Below are 25,352 nucleotides of genomic sequence, written 5' to 3'. Positions count from 1 at the left end.
GCTCCTGGGAGGTTCCATTGACTGGAACCTCAAGAAAAGTCATAGCAGCTGGGCATTCTCTGGGATTGCGAAGAGGTTGACTGCTGGAAGATGTTGGTCAGGCCCTTGAAGAGTGACGGATGCATTCGTCACTCTGCTGGACCGACAGTTGTCCAACTGAGCCAATCCACCTGGGTGTTTGTCACCCTGGAGACGTGGTCCACTGAGAGGAACAGAAGGTGTTGCTCCACCCAGAGGCCCAGTCTCATTGTTTCCCGCATTAGAGTATGTGAGTGGATCCTTCCCTGCCTGTTCACATGGGCTTTAGCTGACACATTATGAGCACAAGGACATGCTGCCTGGCAGCCAGGTGAGAGAAAAGCTTGAGGGCCAAAAAAATAACGTTGAGTTCCAGCCTATTGATGGCACATTTGGCTTCCGCTGGGGTCCAAATAGATATGGTGGGCACAGCATCTTCAATGCTTTCAGTTCACGCTGAAATACATCCCGGGGGAAAGAATTTCCTGGTGGACACATTCTCCTTAGACTCAGGGCGGCATAAAAATCGAATAAAATAAATAAAAATAAATAAGTTCAGATGGCCTGACATGTCAATTTGCAAACTGAACTTGTAACGGACTCTTGGTTCTTAAAACACAAAACCCTGCTCACCCGCCAGGATGGAGCTGCATGAAAAGGTAACAAGCCATATGTATCCCAATTCCTGAGACATATGTCATGATGTGAAACAGCCCAAATATTTCAGATTTCTCAGAACTTCACATTTAGCCAAACAGCAGTTCAGGTGGCCCAGGGTGCCACATGACATGGAGGGTTAAGTAAAAATCTGTCGCATCTGTGCGAACCTGCATTGGGAAACTCCCTAGCCTCTGACAGTCCATGGCCAACCCCACCTGACTTTGAGAGGAGATAGTCATGGACTTCATTGTGGAGTTACCAAAGGGCAACGGCCAAACTGTCATATGGATAGTCATCAATCTGTTCTCAAGAGAGGGTCATTTCATACCCTGGCCTGGCCTGGCAGCGGCACGCAAAGTGACCAAACTGTTCCTGGTACACATATATCAACCCCACGGTGCACTGCAGAGGATCATCTTGGATCGAGAGGTCCAGTTTATTTTGGCGGGTAAAATAGGGCACATTTTCAAGCGTCATGATCCATAAAAAAATATAGACCACAAAAACAAATGTTTGTTGGCTCTGAATTGTTATTTTACTGCTATATTAAGCTATATTTGTTATGGAGATCAAATGAAAGAAATAGAAGGGCCTTTGGTTCAGCCCATCAACTTGAAACTACTATTTGCTAGCAATGACATAACTGCAAGAAACAACCCTTTGACAAAGCAGACAATCCAAGGGGGTTCAGCTGATGGCCTTTCCTTAATACTGATCATTTATTACAAACCCAAAAATAAAGTTTCCAACATTCAAATGCCCTATATATGCAAATCACAGGTTTCATGCATATAAAATATGCATTGTCTAGCATCTATATCAACTTATCCATATCATTTTTTTAAACAAAAAGAACTGTTACAACAGCCTGCCAGTGGAGGTTGTGAACTCCCCAACTTTGGACATTTTGAAGAGGAGATGGACTGTCATTTGGCTGGGGTGCTGTAGGATTTCCTGCTGAAGCAGGAGGTTGGACTTGATGACCTGCAAGGTCCCTTTCAACTCTAATAAATAAATAAATTTAATTAAGATTGGGCACAGAATCATCAAAAGAGCTAGTAAACTGGTCTGACATTTACCCAAAATTGACAAAATACTCTTAATTGTTCCATGCTATATATGCCAAGTCAGAAGTTAAGCTACGCTGAGTTTAGTGAATGCAACTCCCCGGAAAATGCATAGGAAATTGTATCTTTAACTAGTAAATGTTACAACTGAGAATAATATATTTTAGGCCAATTAATAAATGAATGTACTGCTAATGAAAAATAATCAAAGTAATTATCTACAACTGTATACCACAATCTATGAAAAAATGAATAAAAGCAGCTTTTGAAAGTTAATTAAACTAAGTAGACACAGACAAATTATCAAAATCTCAAGGGCTTTAACATACACTACATGGTGCTGGTAAAGATAATGACCAAGGCTGAAAGAGAAACATTTTTATATAAAAGAATTTATAATTTTGTTCACAAATCCAAAAAGTCTTGAACATATCCAAAATCATCACTATCACTAGATATATTTAACTCTTACATACAGCTACAATTGTTTATTTTCTTGCTTTTTCCAAAGGAAATATTTTGTTTTTATCCTCAATGGGAAATAAAATGCATTAATTGTTAAGATTGGACTTATACAATTGGACAATATACATTCACTCAATTGTTTTACTACTGTTCAGTAACATCCAATACAAATGAGTACTTCAAAGCGTAACTATCTTGAACTTGGCTTTAAATGCTACAATATATCATAAAGACCTTTGGTTTCAAAGAAATGCAGCTGAAATGAATGAAAACTTTAAAAATATACAGTGTGTCCCTGAGTAGCTGACCATCTCCTTGGGAATACAACAGTTCTGTTTGGAGAGAAATCAAAACTCTTGAAGACCCTTTCATCATTTACCAACATTTTTTTTAAAATCTAAATGCATGAAAAAACTAACTTCAGAGTACATGTCAAAACAGATAATTACTAATCAAGCTCCTTTTATTAAGATCTCTTTAAAGCAGGAGTATCAAACTAGCGGCCCGCATGCTGGATGTGTCATGCGCAGGCTACGGCCACCAGAGCTCCACGAAGAAACATCACAATGACACGTAATGGCAACGTGATGCTCTGAGTTTGACACCTGTGCTTTAAAGGAGGATATTTAAAATAAGCTAAATGTGAAATTACTGTAGAAGTTTCCGAGAGGAGCCAGCAAAACATGGATTTAAAAAGGTGTCAGTTTATTTAGCAATTCCAAGTTCTGGAATGACAAAGAACAGTCAATTTTCATTTCAACCACTATTTTCTTTAATCCTTCTTTTAAAAGACTTAATATATTACATTTTGTTAAAACATTTTACAATACATTTATAAAAGTAATTTATTAAAAGTGCTTCCTGCCTATAAAATTCTGCTTAGTATCAATGTTCCCCTAGCAAATTTGATTGGGGTGGAGTGGTGAAAAAAAACCTGAGGTATTTGAAAAAGAGCCAGCAGAGAATATCGGTGCCCAATTTACCTCATGAAGGGTGAGATGTTTGCCATCTTTTCTCTTCGAGTCAAACCTGCCATATATTGCACTGTACTTTCTAATCTCTTCTTCTTTGTGAGGATCCTCGTCATTCATTTCAAAGATATGACCAACCATCTTAGCCAGTTTTTTATTAATTTTCAGCATTTCTCTCACTTCATTCAAGTCACTTTTGGGGAGAGTGGAAGCCATGCGTTCCACGCACTCGGTGACTGACAGAGCTGCAGCTGCATCCAAAGTTTCTGTGTTATCCTTTGGTGACGGTGGAGAACCAATGTCAGCAGGGGAAAGGCTGGGCTCGCTCTCGGTTCCATGGTGCCCTTGCCAGAGTCTCTGCTCACTACTGTTTGGCAGCACTAAATTCCCCACTCCGTCAGATTTGCCAGGACTCGCACTCTGAACACAGGTTGTGGCGGCACATTTTGGAATCTTTACATGAGGCTCCCGGGTACTATTATTCCGTTCATAACTATTGCAGGATATTCCCAGCCAAGTTGGTGATCCTTCCGGTAGCTTATATATTGGAATGCTACTCACCGGTAAGGAAGTGAGAGGCTGGTTAAAAAGGCCTGGATTTGTGACCCAGTCTCTCAAAGATTTCTGCAGCCTTCGGACGTGAAGAGGTTTGCTGGCCATGCCAACCAAGGCCATGATCTCAAGGAACTCTTCTTCACCTGCCTCACACAACTGCTGAACGTCGTCCCCTCCCTGCTGAATGAAGGCATCAAAGTAGAACAAGAGATTGGATTTCTGCAGGATGCGATAAAGCTGCAATTCACCAAGGGTTCTGGGCAAAGCTGTGGCCATTGTGGACCCAGTGCCCTGCAAAAGAAGCAGAAGAGCAATCAAATTAATATCAATTTCCAGATAGGCTTTTTTATTCTACACCAGTGGTCTCAACCTAGGGGTCCAGGACCCCTTTGGGGTTGAACGGCCGTTTCATAGGGGTTGCCTAAGACCATGGGAAAAGACAAATTTCCCATGATGTTAGGATCTAAAGCTTCTATTCTGGCACCTTGGAACATATTTTTACAATCCGACTCAGGCGTTTACAGTAGGGGTGTCCCTCTGACCTTCCTGCCCATCAGCTAGACTTATGGTTGCGGGAGTCACCACAACATGATGAACTGTATTAAGGGGTCGTAGCATTAGAAAGTTTGAGAACCACTGTTCTACATAAATGCACTCCTTATGGGTGGGCATAGTAAAAGGAGGATTGGGAGCTAGTTAAAATTGTGCTGAACTGACCAAGTAGTATTTGGCAAATCAATGTCTCCATTTTTCATCTATGGAGGGAATTCTTACCAGAGCAGTTCTAAGAAAAACAGGATAAAGCAAATACTGTATAAGTTTTTCAAAAATAGTGAAGTGTTTCATTAAAGCAGACTTGTCTTTTTTCAGACTCCTACAGCCACTTCACAAATTGTTCTCAGCTGTTATATGCATAGTTGTTCATGTCGTGGCTATATGTTTACCCACCCGCAGAGCCAGCTAACAATAACTTATGAAAGAACCACACAAACCTGGAAAAAAACGTAACTGCTTTACTTACGGTATTCGAAGAGAGAATCAATGCTATTATGCATTGCAAAGCATCTCTTTCAATGGATTTCCACAGCCCTAATATCTAACATAGGTATGGCTCCTAAATATAAGGAAAAGAACCGCTCTTTGACTAAGACATAGAGGTTTTTCCCCCCCACTTATATCTCTGACTTATTGTTTGTGAAATATAAATAACTTACTAAATTACATTAGTTAAAAGTAATGTGTAAACTGTAACTTCAAGGCTTATTGTGATCTTCTAAGATGGCTCCACTGTAACTAATATCTAACACTTTCGCTTAGCCTTAGCTTTTGCTATTATTGATGTTAATAATAACATTTATACTTTAATGGAATTGCTTTAGTATTATTTTATGGTTTTATTGTACACTGCCCAGAGTCTATGAGATGGGACATCTATACAAGTATGATTTATAAATCAAATAAACAAACATTCTAGAAGCCAAAAGGATCTTTCCCTTACATTCACTATATCTATATCTACCAGCATGATACAGCTCCACTAGCTTATAACCATATAAAAACCACTGCAGAAAAGAATTCTCAATAATCTCAAATATTAATTCCAGCTTTCCAAAGAGCTATTCCACTAACTGTAACTAGTGTTTGAAAAGATGTATTTAAACTTCTATGAGGGAGATAGATATGATATAAATATAAATAAATAAATGCTCAATATTTTTAATTAATAGTAAATGTTCTTCTTGCATACCTACAGTTCTGTATGCTACAGTGAAATATTACTTCAAGTACTTTCCCCTCTAAACTTGTTGAAGAATTAAAATTTATTATTTTATAAAGTGAAGAGAAAAAGTTATAAAAGTTTAGCTTTTTCCAATCCATTCCTCCTAATCAGCTAATTAAATAAAGACTCATCTAAATATAGAAAATGAAGAATTCCAAAAAGATTTCAAAACCGGTAAAACAATTAATGCAATCGAATAAATTTATAATACATTAAAACCAGATTCAACTTGTGTCTGATGGATTAAGAACATAGGTCTAAGTGTCACATGACATAATTTAAATCCTGGTAGATTAAATCTAAATATACTTTACATATAAAAATAAAGCTTTAATCTGGTAACAAATTCCATTTAATTAAATAGGCTTTGATGTAAGTTTTAATATGTATTCAATTGTATTACAGTATTTTAAACACAGAGGAATTGCTCAGATTATGAAAGAGCAAAGAATATATTTTCATTCTAACTTTCATCCCTGAATTTTGTAAACAGAAATAATCTAATACAGTATTAAAGATATAACCTGGAGAACTTTATCATTAGAGGAAATTAGCTTTTTGCAGACATTCATTTAAAGTGGATCAAAATATCTCATTCCATATGTTCTACTGCTGAAAAGAACTGTCATCCACATTCATGGATCCTCCTTTACAAATATGAATTAAGGTAGAGGCTTAAATCTGGTCAAATCTAAAACCATTTACATGAGACTTAATGTAACGTCACCCATCTTCCTACTTCATGTCCCTATTTGATTCTGTTCTTTCTTTACACAAGACAAACCCATCTACAGAAGAGAACATTTGGCTTTTTACAGATGTATTCTTAAAAGTGTGCAACAATATCTGCACGTATCTCATGGCTGGAGGATATGATTAACCACCAAGGGCCCTCTTTTCTTATTTATCACATCAAGTAATCATTTACCTAATTTCATGACACTACAGCCTACCTCCGTGATTCACCCAAAGTTTATTGATGGTAAAAGAAGGTGGTATATAATAAGTGGGGAGGGATGACTCCAAAAATGTCAAGCTGTGTCACATCCAGACCTGGGGACCAAATCTCTACCAGTGGCTGACTCAGAGCAGATGGAACTCCCAAAACACCAAGGAAGAAGCTATGCCAAGACGCCTCGCATAACTATTGATAGCTGCATTGAAGATTGTGCATAGCATCATCTTTGTCAGATATAGGCCTGACAGTGGAAACCCCACGGTGAGCCACTCATTGCCTGCTCAGAAGCACAAAGCATTCCTTATTCGAACCTAAGTGTTATTCTACAGTTGTGTTCTAAAACCGCAAAGTGCTGCAAAGAAATCTACATCTATACCAACTCAGTAGACATACACTTTCATCTCTAGAGCAACAGCCTGTCAACCAAAGACAATGACAGGATTCAATGATAATCAACAATCAAAGTATCTTACATGTATGTGTGAATTAGCTGTCATCCAAAAAATTTTCACACATCTTTGCATGAAGGGAAAAAGCACATTCAAAAGAGCAACAGGCTCCTATCTTTAGCTGCTGCCCTGATGCTGAATGGTTTCTGCTGGTCCAAAAGAAGGCCATTACATTAAAATTTCCAGGCATAAAGATTTTGTCTGGCACTAAAAAACAATTATACAGATTCCCAAATTCCTAATAAGGGACCGCATGCAAAAGTCTACACTCAATGCTTTCCCATTTAGGACAGTCCTGTAGAATAAATGTAGGAGGGATCCAGGGAAAAACTGTCACACAAGAGGGGCATAGGTAAAAACTTGCCCTTGCAGCTTTTATGAACATTTTCTGAGTCATCACAATAGGCATAAAACAAAAACCTCACCTCTTTTATCAGTTATACACTCACAGAACCTCAAGTACCATTTTACACCTCTGTAACCTAGCTTTTAAAAAATTGCTTGAACCCTTAGAGACGCTAAAACTGATCAACTCTGCTACATGCATACTTGCCATACTGTCAAATCACCCTTTTGGAGAGGGGGACTCTCTCTCTCTCTCTCTTGTTGTAATCATAGATTCATAGGCACTAAACATTGGAATAGAATATTGCTGAAGGGTGATGTTTTAGCCTAATGGGTGCTGTATATACAATAAAAGGAGTGATCTTAATACAATCGAGGTCGTCTCATTGATAAAATTTTCTCCATTGCTTCATTTTGATGTGGCAATTATGGCACCCTGTGCCTCCCCAGAAGTCGGCCCACTGGGGGAGGGCTGTTTGCCTTCTCTCTCTCTCTCTCTCTCACACACACACACACAGAGGAAGAACAAGTTTTTGAGTTACTTTCAGTAGATAGTTTCCTCCAGATGAAAAGATACATACCAGGCCCCACTTCTACCCAGAGAAGATAACTCCTTCTTGCTTAAAAGATTGTGCTGACCAACTGGCCTTCATCTTCTCCCGCATCTTTAATGAATCCCTAAATATCTGCTATGTTCCTTCTTGTTTCAAATGCTCTATTGTCATTCTAGTGCCAAAGAAACCCTCCATCAAGGAACTGAACACTTCAAACCAGTTGCTCTAACATCTGTAGTTATGAAGACCTTTGAAAGGCTAGTGCTGGCCACCTGAAAACCATCACGGATCCACTATTAGACCCCTTACAATTTGCCTAATGAATAAATAGATTGACAGATGATGCTGTTAATATGACTCTGCAATACATCCTACAACATCTTGAATCTCCAAAGATCTATGCAAGGGCCCTCTCTATAGTCTTCAACTCAGCATTCAATACCATCATTCCAGATATTCTTCTAACTAAACTAAATCAGCTAACTGTACCTAACCATACTTGTAAATGGATCATAAGCTTCCTAATAGACAAGAAGCAGCAGGTGAAGCTAGGCAGAATCACATCTGAAATCTGTACAATTAGCACAGGAACCCCCAAAGGCTTCGTGCTCTCTTCACTTCTCTCTCTATATATATACCGTGTTTTCCCCCCAAATAAGACCCTGTCTTATATTTTTCTGAACCCTGAAATAAAAGCTTGGTTTTATTGCCATGCACTCCAAAGCCCAATTGGGCTTATTATCAGGGCATGTGTTATTCTGGGGAAAACAGAGTACCAATAAATGCATCTCAAAAGATCCATGTGTTAAAGTACTGAAGTTTGCAGATGATACAACAGTGATTGGTCGCTTTCGAAACAACAATGAATCTGGATACAGACAGAAGTTGAACAACAAGCCTTGTTGTTCAACCAGAACAATCTTTCTTTCTTTCTTTCTTTCTTTCTTTCTTTCTTTCTTTCTTTCTTTCTCACTTACTTACTTACGTATTTATTTATTTGACTTCTATGTCGCCCAATCCAGAAGGACTCAGGGCGGCTTACAAACAATATAAAAAAGTAGTTAACAATAAAAAGAAGCCAAGTAAAAATTAAAACAATAACCCCAGTTAAAACCCACAATTCAGCAATCCAATCAATACGATTTGGCCATGAAAGATGTACAATTCATGGCCACCAGACCTGAACTAAATACACTCAAAACCGTAGAAACAGTGGTAGATTTTATGAGAAACCTTCCTATGCTATCACGTCTTACAATTCTAAAACAACACAGTATCAACAGTAGAGTTCTTCAGGTTTCTAGGTTCTATCTTATCGCAAATGGACACCCAGCATCAAAAATATCATCAAAAAAGCACAACAAAGAATGTTCTCTCTGCACCAATTCAGAAAGCTCAAACTGCCCAAAGAGCTGTTGATTCAGTTCTACAGAGGAATTACTGAGTCTGTCATCTGCACCTCTATAACTGTCTGGTTTGTTTCTGCTACCAAACAAGACAGACACAGACTTCAGCAGATAATTAAAACTGCAGAAAGAAGAATCACTACCAACCTGCCTTCCACTGAGGACCTGTATACTGCACGAGTCAAAAAGAGGGCTGTGAAAATATCTACAGACCCCCTCATTTCCTGGACATACCATATTTTGGGAATATAAGACACACCTCCCCCCCCCCTTTAAAAGAGGGTGGAAATGTTGCTGTATCTTATACACTGAATACAGCCATTTTGAACTGTAAAATGGCTTATACAGCCGTGTCCCATTTTTGCAAAAATTGGGTGCACGGAGGGTTTGGGAGGCCTGCAGAGTGCTCCTGGGGGCTGGGGGGGGGGGGGCAAAAACATCCTCATTTTTTGTGAGGAAAAAAAAGCCGAAAACCAGGCCATTTTTTGCAAAAAGCAGGCGGTTTTGCCTTCTCCTAGCCCTTAGAAGAACTCTGAAGGCCTCCCAAACCCTCTGTGCACCCCATTTTTGCAAAGAATGGGTGAAAAAGTAGTCATTTTTTGCAAAAAAAATGGGACATTTTTGCCTTCCCTCAGTCCCCAGGAGCACTCTGAAGGCTTTCCAAACACTGCATGCCCCCTTTCCCCCCTGCAAAAATGGGAGAAAAATGGGTCCTCTACAACCTATATTGTTTTTATTGTTTCCTAGTATAATTTGATTGCTTATTAATATCCTATATGACTATCACTAATTATTGTATCTTATTATTTTTGATGAATATATAGTATATTTTTTCTTTATATAAACTGAGAGCATATGCACTAAAGACAAATTCCTTGTGTGTCCAATTACATTTGGGCAATAAAGCAGTTTATTCTATTGTTGTTCTGATTTTGAGAGGCAACAGCAAAAATAAGGCTATGAGCAAAAATGTGAAATTATTAGTCTAAATCAGACTGTCAAGTGCAAAGATCAATCAGAGGCTTGTAAACTACCTTACAAGACAATTATTAGTAAAACAAAATAACATGCACACTCTCAAAACATACTGACAGATCTGTCCTACAAGTGGCTATTCCAAAGTTAAAAGAGTTAAATCGGAACTCCTCAGGTTCTGTAAGTAGATGATTTAAGAAAGAGAGATAGGAGTTATGTAACCAATAGGTGGTAGAAACACTTGGGTGTTATCGAATGAATAGAAGAGATCTTCCCACAATTCTTTCTCAAGACCTTTAGCATGACCATTTTAAATAATAATAATAATAATAATAATAATAATAATAATAATAATAATAATAATAATAATATTTTTCAGCCAAAGATGACTGTGGGAAATAAAGGTACTTGCATGTTGTGTGTGAAAATTGAAGTGAGGGAGGCTTTTCTGCTGCGATGTGGCTCATGTGGGCGAATTACAGAGAAGGAGAACTATTGGTGTGGGTGGCTAATAGTGGGATGAATGTACATTAATCAGCCTTCTAAGTCTTTCATGGTGGCAAAAGATGCTGTTTGAAATTATAGAAAATTCGCCATCAAAATTCAGAAAGAAAATACTACTAAAAGGACTTTTTTTTCTTTCAAACGGTAAAGTCTGACCCCAAATTCCACAAAAAGAAGCTAACATTAAAGCATCAGTCTTCAGTGTGTCCTAGCAGCAATTATTTTGGATCGTTAAGATTTTTTCAGATCAGATTCTCCTCTGATTCATCTGTAATAGGAATGACCAAGGACAGAAGAAACTGGAAGAAAACAAAAAAAGATAAATGTTTTGTATTCCCCCACCCCAAGATCTGTACAGGTGTTAGCTGACACACTAAAGTTGCACTTCCATTTTAATTTGGCTCCCTTCTCCCTCTTTAGTTAGGAAACTTAAGTTATATGGAAGACAAGCAAAACTTAACAGCAATAGCTTTCTATAATTGGTTAGAAAACAAAAGTGGAAACAAATCACAAGCTTTAATAATGAATAATCCTACTAGCCGACTGCTTTCCTAATCCAATACCAATGAGGTTCTATCCAAATGAATAATTTCTCCATAAAATGAGCTGAACCTATTTCAGAAGGAAAAGATGCAAAGAAAAGTAGAGTAATATTTTCCCAGAGCCATTTAGTTTTACAACCCTGGCACAAACTCAGATACCTTTATTAAAAGAGTAATTATCTGCAATGAGAACTTTAGAAAAATATTGATTTCAGCAGGTGCGTATTTATTTATTTATTTAAATTGGACTTGTATGCCGCCCCTCTCCATGGACTCGGGGCGGCTCACAACATATACCAAAATACATAACAATAATTTGTCCAATTAATATACTGTACTAAAAAAAAGAGAATTCTTAAAATTCTAATTTTAAAACACTCATTCACATTCACAGAATAATCACGCTAACAGCATTCGTTGGACAGGGAAAGATCTAATGTCCCCAGGCCTGATGGCAAAGATGTGTTTTTAGATTCTTTCCGAAGGCAACGAGGGTGGGGGCAGTGTGAATCTCCAGGGGGAGCTGATTCCAGAGGGCCGGGGTCCCCACAGAGAAGGCCCTTCCCCTAGGTCCCGCCAGCGGATATTGTTTGGTTGACAGGACCCTAAGGAGACCAATTCTGTGGGACCTCACCAGTCGCTGGGATTCGTATCTCCAAAAGGTCTCTTTAAAGTGACTATGCTTTGGACAGCTGTTTGTTTTCCACTATAGTTAGTGGCTACATATTTTAACAACCTTTCTGCAGCCTCATATTTTTGTATGAAATATTACAAGTGGATGGTTGTTAATGTAAGGACTTTTGGCCCTGAAACTGACAAGAATCAGTTTTATATAACACTGGCATCTTGTTGCTAAATTCATGCCCTTTCATTTAGCCTCAAGATGTAAAGAACAGTGCATATTCTTCTTCCAAACTTATAAATACAGTACTAAAATCAATCAGATTTATTTCCAAATGCAGGGTCAGAATGACATCTTCTCCATTCATTCTCATTCATTCTCTCTCTCTCTCTCACATGCAAATAGCCACCTATTTAGACCAGGGTTCCACCAGTGTTCCCCCTCCCCACATACTAGCAAGCTACTCTATAGAAAAATAAGAGTCTTTCAACAAATGAAATCAATATGAAAAGAGAAGAGAAGGAAGCATTTTTAAGATTTACTGACAATTGTACAGAGAGCTTTAAAATTAATTATACTGTTTCAACTGCCTACCAAGTTTGTATTATAGTTTTTGTATACTGCACTTTTTGCAATATTATTTTTGTAGCAGAATATAGTAATAATCTTTCTATATTTGTGCCTGAATGTGCACATGAGATACAGCTCAAATACCCATTATCTACCAATTTCCTCAAATAAGAGACTATGGATGTAATTTGGTCATATGTCCAAGAGTTCCTATCCTAAATATTTCAAATACTCAAAGGTATTCAAATACTGTAAATAAGACCTCCTAAATTGAAAAACTGAACTGTGTATAACATTTTCTCTCACACCTTTGGTTGTGCTACATCCCCAGACACTTAAGGGAGATGGAGAAAAAAACCAACCCAGAATCTTCTCAAGAAAGCATTTTATATTGGTTTTGATTTGCAAGTGGACAGCATGTGTTACTATGCATATTAAAACGTGTCTGAGTACCATACTGATAGTGGAACTGAAGTTTTAAAACTGAATTGAAGATGTCTATGAATGTCTGTATGTGTAACATATTTTTGCTGATAATGAAAAGTATTATACATATACAGTATAAACGTCGCATAGACATGCAAAATATTACACTGGGCAAAACCCGAACTCAGAACAATCTACATATAGATTTTCACGGGTACAGGTATGACGGTCTTGGGATATTCGGGTTTCTTCCCGTGTAGGATTTGGAAATTTCCAAATCCTACACGAGAAGAAACCAATCTGAGTGTCTATGCGGACGTTTCGGTGAAATCACATTCACTATCATCAGGCTTAAGTTGTTAGCTTCATGCTGCTTTGAATATAGTTATACAGTATTTGAATATAGTTATATAGTTCAAAGCTATATTCAAAGCAGCACAAATCTAAAAACTACATACATACATACATACATACATACGATAGCCTCAAAAACAATCCCAGCCCAAGTTTTAAATATATAAAAACGTACACCAAAGGTACGTTTCCTAATTCTGAAGATGCTCAAAGCTTATTAAAACAAATGTTAAGCTGATGGGCAACTACCTAATGTTAGCTCTCCATATCAAATCAAATGTTTATTGCGATCACAGACAAGCACAACCTTATCTATACCTTTATCTACATCATGTGGTAAAGCATTCCTTCTTTTGCAATGTTTGGGTTTTATACCACCTCTCCCAACTTTTAGCGAAGACAATGCAATGATGTTTCAGTACTTTCCACCCACGCCCTCCTTCCCTCCCCCCCCTCTCTGCACTGGATTTCTCTGGGAATTATCCACACGCCACCCACCCACCCACGCATCCTCGCTCTCCTTCCGGCAATCTACAGCGGCAAGGAACCAACCGCAGCGCCGGAGTGGTGCAAAGAGCCTGCTAGGCGAAAAAGGGGGCAGGGCACTTCTATATCCCGTACGCCCCCACCCCAAATTCCTCTTACAAGCGCAACTCAGGTAAATGCACAGAGGCACCGCGGCCTCATTTCAGACAAGAGCGCTGTCCCCGCCATCAGTTTCGCTGAACGCGAGAGCACGGCTCAACGAAACACGCACGGATGTTACCGGTGCGTGTCACCACCCGCGAGTGTTTATTTAGAAATGTTTCATCCCGCCTGCCGGCCAAGCTGGTTTTGGGTGCCTTTTCAACCGGACGTTGCCTTTCGGAGCGAGTTAGTTTAGAAGCACGCGCGCAAGTTTGCAAAGCCGCGCAGATCGGGCTGCAGGAGGAGACGCCGAATTAAAAAGACAGCCCGTTTCTGCTTTAAAAAAAAAACAAACCCGAAGCGCGCACACACCTATTCCACGTTGCAGCCATCAACACAATGCCTAGCCTAAAAGTAAGGACCGCGGCTGAGAAAAACGATTTTCATACTATTTCTGCCGAAGTATTAATAAGCCCACCGGCAGCAATTTCACTACTCCCAGCAACTTGCAAAGAGGAAACGCGGCCTGGCTTCAAAGAGCTTTTTTTTCTCTTTTTCCACGATCCTAGCAATGCTCCTTTCGCAAGATGCCCGCCGAAACCTCCCGCGCAACGCCGCGATCCCCAACGCATTTCTGCGTTTTAGCGGGTGCCGAAAGCCTCCGAAAGGCGCGCGAACGCAAGCGACCAAAAAAAGCGCACGCGGCGCAAAAGAAGGGCGCGCCGCGCGGAGCCTCCGGACCGCGCCCCCCCCTCCCCACGCCTTCGGAGTTGGAGCGAAGCGAAGCCGCCGCTCCGCCTGGGAAACTCCCGTGCGATCGCCAACCCCAAGGTGAGAGTTCCCGCCCTTCCTTACTTGTCTCCAGGACGTCCTCGCAGCCGCCGCAGCCGCCAGTGTCGCTGCCTGACCGCCCGGCTCTTGGGCTAGCCGTGGAGGCTTGTCGATCCGAAGTTACGGCCGAAGTCCCCCTCGCCTGCGGCCAAGCTTTTCCCCCCTTTCCATCAGTGGCTGTGCTGCTTCCGCCGTCTTTCAGGCTCCGCTCTGACCGGCAAGCCTGAAGTGCGGGAATGGCTGCCGCTCTGGCGGCGGCGGGAGCAGGAGCAGCAGCCTCCACCTCCTCCACCGCCGCCGCCTCCTCCTTTCCTTCTCCTCTGCCTGCGCATCCGCGGCCCCCTCCCGCGCTGTCACATGGGGAGATTCCGTTCTTGCTCCCGGCTGCTCCTCCCTCCCACTCGTGGCCGCGTGACGCAGATCCTGGCGTGGGCCGCGCGAGGCCGGGGGAGGTGGCGGCGGCGGCGGCTGCTCCTCCTTGGCTCGGCGGCCCTTGCCTGGAACAGAAGGCGGACCGCCTCGAAGGAAGAAGCGCTTTGGCAACCGAGCGAGGGAGGAGGCGGCCTAGGGGCGCGCCACTGAGGAGAGAGAAAGGCGGCGGGTGGCTGTAGTTTCAGCGCAGGAGCGAGGTTGAAAGGACACCCTGCTTCTGAGGAGAGGCGTTGGCTCCTCTTCCCCCGAGGGAGATGTAGAATGTGTGTGTGTGTGTGTGTGTGTGAGTCAGTCAGTCTCATTCACCCTCCCCCTTTGTAGGAGGGGGACGATTCTAAAGTTTGGCCACGCTTGAATGCCCGCGTTGCCTCACCGCCCCAGCAGAACCGCAGCTTCCTAAATGGGTTTTATTTTCAGGGCTGTTATTATTTTTAATCTATAGTTAGATTCGCAATCTAAGACTGGTGGAAAACTTAATAATTCAAGTCCAAACCAACGGCATTAGAAATTAGTAAGGTAGTGTCTAAGAATCCAGGCAGTTCCAAGCAAGATTTTTTTTTTTAAAAAAAGGGGTCTGATAAATTCAATATGCCCAGATATCAGTTGCTCTCCATTGGTTATACCAATGGATTTCTTTTTCCATAAGTGATCAATTTCAGTCTGCAAGCCCTGGTATTTCATCAATGTTTCCAAATATCTTTTTCATCAATCCTAGTATCACCTGGAAGAGCATCATTAATGAACCAGACATTCTTCTATTCAATAAATGATATGAGGCATATTATGAATAGGATGCCTGTGTGGAGCTTAATGTCCCATAAGAGTTTTACTCACTCTTTAAAACTTTTCTCAACTTGATGTGGTCCCTGTAGTTTTTACTACATTCAGATTCAAACCTCAGACAAAGTTTTCAGTTAACAATTAATGGCAACTCAGTCATAATGCTGCTTGTGGTCAGTTGATGAAATTTTGCTGCAGCCACTGATCAAATACTCAGTAGCTTTATCCTTTTTACTATAAAGTTTACATTTGCTGTTGTTTGTTACACCTTTATGAATTTTCACCTTCATGCAGTTGGCAAAGCTTGCTCTTGAGCTGCTAAAATAACACCTTCAATTTCTTTCTTAACACTCCTTATCTTAACCAACTCCCTGGTGGGTTGTTGGGGTTCTTTTGTCAGTTTTTCCTGCTGTATTTTTCAATTATTGACACTTCATTAGCTTGTTCTTCCAATGAGCAAATCTGTATTCAAAAGCTTTTCTATAGTCATTGTTGTTTTTAAGAGCTTTCCTTAAACTGCTGGCTTGGCATTCATACACTATTCTGAGCATTTGTTCATGCAAACAGTAAATATTAAGTTGAGTTCTTCTTAAAGATCTTAGTTGCCACTATTCTGAGCATATGTTCATGCAAGCAGTAAATATTAATAGTATTTATTCCCAGAAAATAGACATAAGGGGGTGAATTATTGGAGTAGTCCTGTCCAAGGCTGTTCAGAAGTGAATTCTTAAGTCCTGTCTAAAATGGGTCCCCAACCCCTTTGCGGTGTGCATTGCAACTTGGCCTCACAAGCAAGAGAAACTCCATCCAGGAAAGCAGGCAGCACGTGAAACCACGCCCTCTCTGGTCCACACCCCCTCTAGTCTGTGGAAAAACCTCTCCATGGAACTGGTCCCTTGTACCTGAAAGGCTGGGCACAACTGGGGTAAGATGAGTAGAGAATTGCAGCACCTTTTTCCTTTCCCCTGTATTCCTCTGCTTCTCGTCTTTTGAAGGCTTTCAGAGAAAGAATTCACACACTTTACCCAACAATGCATACTTTTGTAGCACATGCTTGATTTCACAGTGAGATTTCATCTTATAGGTCAGATTTTAACAGCAAACTAAAGGCTTTATGCTTACAGGTGAAACTTGAAAAATTAGAATATCCTGCAAAAGTTCATTTATTTCAGTAATGCAACTTAAAAGAGAAGTCAGCATTCCCATAAAGCTTGGCTGCAGAAGAAAGCATTAAGTGCTCCAAAATCTCCCCATAATCGGCTGCATTCATCCTGGACTTAATGAAGCACAGTGGACCAACCCAGCAGATGATATGGCTCCCCAAATCAACACATACTGGAAACTTGCATCTCATTTGGAAACCAAGGACCCTGAGTATGGAAGAAGAATGGAGAGGCACACACAGCAAGACACTTGAGGTCTAGTGTGAAGTTTCCACAGTCTGTTTATTTGGGCAGCCATGTCATCTGCTGGGGTTGGTCCACTGTGCTTCATTAAGTCCAGGGTCAACGCAGCCATCTACTTGGAGATTTTGGAAAACTTCATGCTTCCTTCCGCAGCCGAGCTTTATGGGGATGTTGACTTCAATTTTCCAGCAGAACGTGGCACCTGCCCACACTGCCAAAAACACCAAAACCTGGTTCAATGATCATAGAATTACTGTGCTTGATTGGCCAGAAAACCTGCCTGACCTGAACCCCATAGAGAATCTCGGGCATTGCTGAGAGAAAGATGAGAGACATGAGACCAAACAATGCAGAAGAGCTAATGGGTGCTATTGAAGCATCCTGATCTTCTATAACACCTCAGCAGTGCCACAGACTGATAGCTTCCATGCCACGCTGTATTGAGACAGTAATTGCTGCAAAAAGGACCCAAACCAAGAACTAAGTACATATGCATGCTTATACTTTTCAGAGGTCCAATATTATTCTATGTACAATTCTTGTTTTATTGATCACATTTAATATTCTAATTTTCTGAGATTTGGGGTTTTCATGAGCTGTGCCCCATAATCATCACAATTATGACAAATCAGGGCTTGGGCTATCTTGCCTTGCATGTAATGAGTCTCATATACTGTATTACATTTCACCTTTTAAGTTGTATTACTGAAATAAATGAACTTTTGCACAATATTCTGATTTTTCAAGTTTCACCTGTATATTAACCCCAGATAATATATTATTTGATCTTTTCAAGTTTGTGCCTATTTCTGCACTGTATCCTTCAGGTATTTGTCTAGCTGCCAGTTTCTTTTTTTAACTACTATTGCTTCTTTCAGTTCTTTATTGGATTTCTATGCCGCTCCTCTCCGAGGACTCGGGGCGGCTCACAACATATAAAATATGCAATACGTAATCTTTCTAATTTTGTTTCTGAATATTCTATCATATTTTAGCAAAAATTCATAAAGCCACCACCTTTCAATTAAAACACATGTTTATGAGACAGTAAAGTTGCAATATTTGAAAAACCATCCCTTTTGAAAAGAGAAAATGATGATTTTTCATTAACTCTGTTTAAAATAAGATTATAATCTGTCATTTATAGAACAGCCCATGAAACAATGGGTTTGTTAACAAAACTGTTCACATCGATCTGCTAATTTTCACTGTTCTTCCAAATATATTTTCAAAATGATTTCATTTGGTTCCATTGAGACTGTTCCAAACCATATACGGTAGAACCTCTGATCACAAATGCTTCTGGCCATGATCAAATCTGGTTCCGACCAAAAAATTATCAATTTTTTCCTCCCCGGCCAGTTTCCCCTTCTGTGACATTTGTTGTATGCACCAAATTTCCAAAATTAGGTTCGAGTCATGACCAAATTGATTTGCAACCAAAGTTATGGAACAAATTATGGTTATGACCAGAGGTTCTACTTTATTAGATTGTTGTGAAAGTCATAATGAAAGTCATAGTTAAATCAATTGGCAATTTTCTGAATATTGTATCACAGTAGATGACAGCACTTAGCAAAGTGGATTTATTTTATTTTTATTTTATTTATTTATTTATTTATTTATTTATTTATTTATTTGTTTGTTTGTTTATTTATCTTGACCACCCACAGATCCAGTCCAAAGCAGGTGGCCATCAGAGCTTCAGTTGAACTAGGTAGCAGATTCTTGGGAACAACCCCAAGTTCCCTCTGGAACCCAATTAGGTCTGCTGGTCATCTTGGCCAGTTTGATGAGTCTGATCTCCCGGCAATAAAGAGCAGCACCAGAGAACTAGAGCACCACCAGGAAATAAAAGTCTCTCCGAATTCTATATCATAGTACTACTACTCTTGACACCCAGTTCATGTGCATGGGTCAGGCCTTGGATGACCTGAGACAAGTTTATAGTCAGAGTGACCATGAACATTCAAGTTTCCTTAGACCTTGCCCCCCGAAGAGGAAAATTGCAACCTAGAGCTTGGTACAATGGCAACAATAATCCCAACAGTATCCTAGAGTCCAGCCTAGCAAAGAAGGTCTTTCACCTGACAATCTGTTGAATTTCCTCTGGAAGAATTACAATGATCACTATTCTGTGAGAGTAACCTGACCACTTCTGTCTCCCCATTACTCCTTTTCCCCAGGAATAATTTTCTTAGTAATTTCACTGACCCCCCCAAAAAAGTGGCAAACCTTAAAGATGATATAGGTAATTATGTATTCTGTTCTTTAAAGCTCTCTAAAATACTGTTGTAAACTTAATACATCTAGAGAAATATTACATTAGAAACCATTGCATTTTTCTTGTCTTCTGAATGCTGCTTTTGTCAGCATCAAAGAAATGCATTATTATTCATTGTGGCTATACTTTATTTTAAAACATTTTAATGCTTTTAAGAAGAACATTTGCTGTACTTGAATTTCATCTTCATTTTTATTCTTGATTTTTAAAAAATGTCCTTAGTTTCCTATTTCTTCGCCACTATATCTTTCATCACTATGAAACTCCTAGCAAGTTTTCCCCAGTATTTTTAATCCTGGAATGCTAAATTCTCTTTCCAAGCATCATATGAAACAACATAAGCCTTGGCATATATTAGAAATTGGTTGGCTGCTATTCATAGTTTCCAGTCTCTTTTAATCAAGTTGAAGTCTTGGCAACAATATAGAAGTGCTTTTCCCCGGGGTCTTATCCTGCTTTCCCAGTCTAGTCTACTCTCATAATATTTCTTGGTACTCTTCTTTCCTAGTTTCCGTATAGCATACATCACAAAATACAACTCATAAGGGGTTTATGTCGGTCAATTCTCAGTTCTACTGTACTTGCACCTGTCCAATAAACTCAAAGTACTTTATAAAAAATCAGACTGGTATTCAGAACAGTTTACTATTGGATTGGCCCAGAAGAGAAATCAATTGAATGCCATTTGTTTCCTACAGATAAGACTTACCTGAAGGGATTTATAGCCTGTGGAGTTCGAGACAGAAGAGGGAGAGTCAACAGCATCAAAATGGTAAGTGCAAAAAAGCAAACAAAGCTCCATCCCCCTTTAAGGTACACTTCTTTGATTACCCCTGTTGTGACTACTATTTTGTTGACTACTGGTGCACGCCTCCAAACCAAACCACACCTAACTTTCCTACCAGCTCGCTAATGTGCATGCATGCCATCATCTGTGCATGCGCTTGCTCCATTGTCTGCACATGTGCAAAGTCTTCTGTGCATGCGCAAAGGGTCAAAACTAGGAAGTGGTGACGTTGCAGTTTGTGGAGTCATAGCCTCCTGTGCCGGTGCTATCGGCTCACAAAATCACCCACTGCTGGCGCTACCAGCACGCACTAACTGGATAGAGCTGGCTGCCCCAAACCCCTTGGGGATTTCTCTATTTCAAACATTAGAATAGTTCCTTCAATTCAGTAGTTCTGTCTAGTTCTATAAACAGCCTAAGATACTTGTAAATTACTAGGAACATCTGACAGCTGTTCATAGCATCTGTATCTGACACTTCTCAGACCTACACCCGAAACACTTTTTCTGGGCCGATGAGTACATTTTCAGCAAAATTGTGGATTAAGTCCTATATCCTAATGTGAATCCCAGAAACATTCCTGTAAATGAATATAGAAACATAGAAGATTGGTGGCAGAAAAAGACCTCATGGTCCATCTAGTCTGCCCTTATACTATTTCCTGTATTTTATCTTAGGATGGATATATGTTTATCCCAGGCATGTTTAAATTCAGTTACTATGGATTTACCAACCACGTCTGCTGGAAGTTTGTTCCAAGCATGTTCCAATATCATGGCAGAGGCTAGCGCTTGGCTTGGCAATAGGCTGGCTTTCCATTTAATTAACACTGCTTTAAACTAACTCTGCTGGAGATGATTTAGGTCCATCTCAGTCATGATGAAGACAATGTCAAGGGCCCATGACAGAAAAAAAATGTTATTGAGTATTGCTATGATTTAGTTAAATGGAAGTGGGGAGTGACTTGAGTTCACATCATATCTAAGGAATCTACTTTAAACTGAAAGAAGATAAGTTGTTAGAATTTCTACAAATGGAACACATGTGGATTGTAAAACTTGTTATTTCTAGGGGTATTCAAAATGTCGTTACACTGACCACAGAGAAAGTTGATTGTCCTGTAGCTTAAACTGTGAACCAGCCATGCTGTAAAGAACTCAAAACCATAATATATAACCTGATGGGCATATGTTTTTTTCCCCTCTTTTTGAGACACAGGCACAAATGCATAAATACAATTTCTCCTCTTTTCTATTGCAACTGAGCCTTCCTGGATGCCTAGAGACCACGAAGAACATTTTATTATTTCTTATGAGAGAGGAAGTTATCCTTTTTCCTGAAAGAGTAAAAATTATTGATTCTGCTTCAAACGAGCACATTGGTAGTAGTGTTCCTATTTCTCAGTGGTGCTGTTTAGCTCCTACCATGTTGGCTCTCAAGCACTTTAGTTTACTATAAGAATGCCCTAATTATTAGTAGGAGGGGGAGTTTGATCCCATTGCCGTCAGAGTTGATTGTTTTTTAAGCTGCAAACTGAACACATTTTTACATAGACCCGTGATTTGCTTTTGTTCATTTCATTTTTCTATTTTCCAGATTCAGTCATTTTCACCTGCAGATGATTATAGAGAGTCATATACAAAGTCACAGGTATTTTCTAATTGTTGTGAAGATTTTGTAAATTTGAAAATAAACAAGATGCCATGTGCATTTCTCCATCACCAAACATTTCTTTTAAATTTTGATGACCCCTTAAATGTTCATAAGCTAGAGGTTAATCGGGGGGGATCAGTTTTTGACAAATAACATCAAATTGTAAGCAGAGAATTTGGATATCCAAGGTCCTACCTTTAGCTCAAATCGGGTCTCCCAAATCCAAGGAAGATGCTTCCTTCCTCATCACTACAACACCCATATGTGCCAAAGTTTTGAAAGAGAAGAGATAGCAGTGGCATCAATGTGCTACCCTATATTGCATATACCTGTATTCCCTATGCTTGATTCTGTACTTTGCATACAACTCCCCTTAATCTGAACAAAATACCTCTGGTGGCTGTAGTTGTTTTTAAAATTTAAGCCTATGTCTAAAATCTGTAGAATTTATTCTGATTTAAAGAGAAGAGAAGATGATTAAAGTATAAGCAAGCCAAACATTGTAGTGGGATAAGAAACACACACGCACAAACACACACACACACAAACAAACAAACATATGTAATAACAAGAACCATGGTAGGAGTGAAGCTGTGCTGAATATATTTAAAGAGGCAACAGGATTCAAAGAGGTAGAAGAGGAATATTTGAATCTACCTAGTCACCTCTTGATCTCTGTGATATTCAAGATAATTCAAAAGAGCAATTTGCTTCTATTTTATGCATAAGTAATGTTCAACTAGAAGAAAGAATTTAAGAAAGTTGAATGTGGTACATTAAATGCAATATTGCCCCCCCCCCCCATAGACATAATATTTTTCCCTTAGTGAGCTCACTCAAATCTCATGTTAAATGAATGTATGAGACAGGGTCAGATTGTCTATTATTAATATTATAATTATTAACACTGCATACTATTATTATACATTTTAAATAAGAAAGAAGCCTACTCTATAATTATTAAAAATAGAAGTTAAAATAATAATCAGGAAATTTTCTAGTATATGTATATAGCACATTAAATTTATAGAACAATAGAAGAGAAGATAGATAGATAGATAGAGAGAGAGAGAGAGAGAGAGAGAGAGGAGATTTTTGTGCTTTCTGAGCTTGGTTGTTTGCTTGCAGATGTTTCATTACCTGACTAGGTAACATCATCAGTGCACTGATTTACATACAAATAGCCAAGCTCAGAGCATCAAGGACTCTCATTTATAAATAATTTTTGTAACAGACAAACCATTTGATTTTCTGATTTTTTTTTTTACAAAATTATATTAATACAGTTAAGCAAAACATGTTTTCCAGACTTTTGACTGAAATCTGACAGCTAGTTTGATCTAGTGTTTAAGGCACAGACTAGAAAGTAGGAGACTGTGAGTCGAAGTCTCACTTTAGCCATCATAGACACCTGTATAACTTTGGGCCAGTCACTCTCTCAGTTCAACAGGGTTGTTGTTGGGAAAATAGGAGGAAGGAGGTGTATTGGATATGTTTGCCATTTTGAGTTATTCATAAAAATAATAAAGCAATAAAAATAAAGGGATACATATAAATAAATAAAAAGAACAAAATAATAAAATGTGATATCAACATATTAAAAGGTGGCATATACAGTAGAACCTCGACATACGAGCTGCTCTATATACGAGCATTTCAAGATGCGAGCTAGGAGGGGAGGGATATTTCTGTTCTACTTACGAGCCCAAATTTGGGATACGAGCGCTCACCGCCTGTCCCTGTGAGCGGCCCAGCCACCTTCACCCGCCCGGACAACTGCCAGAGGGGCTCCTCCGGAGGGGTGCACGGGGAAGGGCTTGAGCCGCCACCTTCTCCCTTCCCCTTGGGAGTGCCGCACCTCTTGTCTGCCCGGCCCGAGAGGCACGAAAGCGCCACTTATGCCGGCCGGTCCGCCTGGAACGCCAGCAATGCTGCCGGGCCGATTGCCGAGCGGGGGCGGGGCGCGGGAGGAGGCAGCGCCGCACGGGACCCCTCAGGCTGCTCTGCCCGGGATGGGGCTCCTCCGAGCCCTCGACGCGCCTGCCCAGGGAGAAGCCGCTGCCCAAACCTCGGCCGCTCACCAAGTGGGAGCAGTTCCCGTGCCTCAAGGGCATCCAGCCGACTCGCAAGAAGCGCGGCACGCTTGTCTGGGACGAAGCTGCCCAAGAATGGAAGCGGCGCTGGGGTTACCGCCGAGCCGGCGGCGACCCCTCCCGTGAGTGGCTCATGGAAGTGCCCGACTCGGCGGACCCCATGGAGGACCAGTTTGCCAAGCGGCGCCACGAGAAGCGTGAGCGGGTGGCGCGCAACGAGCTCAACTGCCTGAAGAACCTGGCGCGCGCCCAGCGGGGCCGCCCGGCCGTCGACCTCCACCCAACGGGCCACCAAGACCGAGCCGAGATGAGCCGCATCGCCGCCCTGGCTCGCGTCTCCACCGCCTCCCGGGGCCGCTTCCAGCCTCGCCTGCCCAAGGAGCCTGCCGTCGCCCAGACCAACACGGCCCGTGGCAAGAAGCGGCGCTTCCAGCCGCTGCTGGGCGACCTTGAAGGGGAGAAGAAGCGGCACCGGGAGCTGGCCCGCAGCCTGAGTAGCAAGAAGCCCGCCCTGGACCTCACTCGCGCCGTCAACAAGCAGCTCCACGAAGACGGGTGAAGGTGGCTGGACCGCTGACAGGGACAGGCAGCGAGCGCTCGGAGGGGGCACAGCCCGGAGCGAGACTTGGCCTCCGCTGCGGCTGCTCTTTGGGCTTGCACGCATTAATCACTTTTCCATTGTTTCCTATAGGAAACAATGTTTCGTCATACGAGCTTTTCAACTTACGAGCCTCCTTCCGGCACCAATTAAATTCGTAAGTCGAGGTTCTACTGTAATTATGTTTTTCCCTGGCAGTGAAATCACTGCCAAATAAGAAACAGAGAAGGTCATATTACATGTATATATATAAGTTCATTGAAGACCTTCCTTTAACATTTAAAATGTAATTCCAAGAAAGACTTTCTAAAATACAGTGGTACCTCATCATACCAACTTAATTGGTTCCAGGAGGAGGTTCGTAAGGTGAAAAGTTCGTAAGATGAAATAATGTTTCCCATAGGAATCAATGTAAAAGCAAATAATGCGTGCAAATCCTTCAGGAAAATCCCAAACTTTAGAAGGGAGGCGAACAGAGGGCAGGGAGGAGCAGCTAAAGGGGGCGGGTGGAAGAAGCAAGACTAGGCTAAAGGGTGAGTGGGAAGGAAGAAAGGCAAGGGGGGCGCCCCTCGCTTTTTTTTCTTCAAAAGACACCGTTTCAGTGCCTTTGCCAGCATGCAAAATCTTTACTCCTCCAAGC

General features: G+C 40.8%; 2 protein-coding genes across 3 annotated transcripts in view; one reads left to right on the top strand and one right to left on the bottom strand.

Moving 5' to 3' along the window:
• Positions 1-15,369, bottom strand: part of NAB1 (NGFI-A binding protein 1) — a 65,970-nt gene extending 50,601 nt beyond the window's left edge. The window contains exons 1-2 of one of the 2 annotated variants that reach the window (XM_070731947.1): positions 14,704-15,369; positions 3,194-4,027 (exon numbers count right to left, since the gene is read on the bottom strand). In XM_070731947.1, coding sequence (XP_070588048.1) covers positions 3,194-4,012 — 819 coding nt within the window. In that variant the 5' untranslated portion in view covers positions 4,013-4,027; positions 14,704-15,369. Of the gene's footprint in view, positions 1-3,193; positions 4,028-7,849; positions 7,869-14,703 lie in introns of those variants that run through there. The other variant, XM_070731948.1, reaches the window with a different exon arrangement.
• Positions 15,370-22,494: 7,125 nt separating this feature from the next.
• Positions 22,495-24,673, top strand: LOC139157554 (ribosome biogenesis regulatory protein homolog). The gene is made up of 2 exons (XM_070734429.1): positions 22,495-22,503; positions 24,050-24,673. Exons 1-2 carry the CDS (start codon positions 22,495-22,497, stop codon positions 24,671-24,673), a joined length of 633 nt encoding a protein of 210 aa, XP_070590530.1.
• Positions 24,674-25,352: the final 679 nt, after the last annotated feature.

This window comes from Erythrolamprus reginae, chromosome 1 (genome assembly GCF_031021105.1).
Source record: "Erythrolamprus reginae isolate rEryReg1 chromosome 1, rEryReg1.hap1, whole genome shotgun sequence".
Taxonomy (NCBI): domain Eukaryota; kingdom Metazoa; phylum Chordata; class Lepidosauria; order Squamata; family Dipsadidae; genus Erythrolamprus; species Erythrolamprus reginae.
The sequence above is the reverse complement of the archived record's forward strand: the minus strand, read 5'-3'. Positions and strand labels throughout refer to the sequence as shown.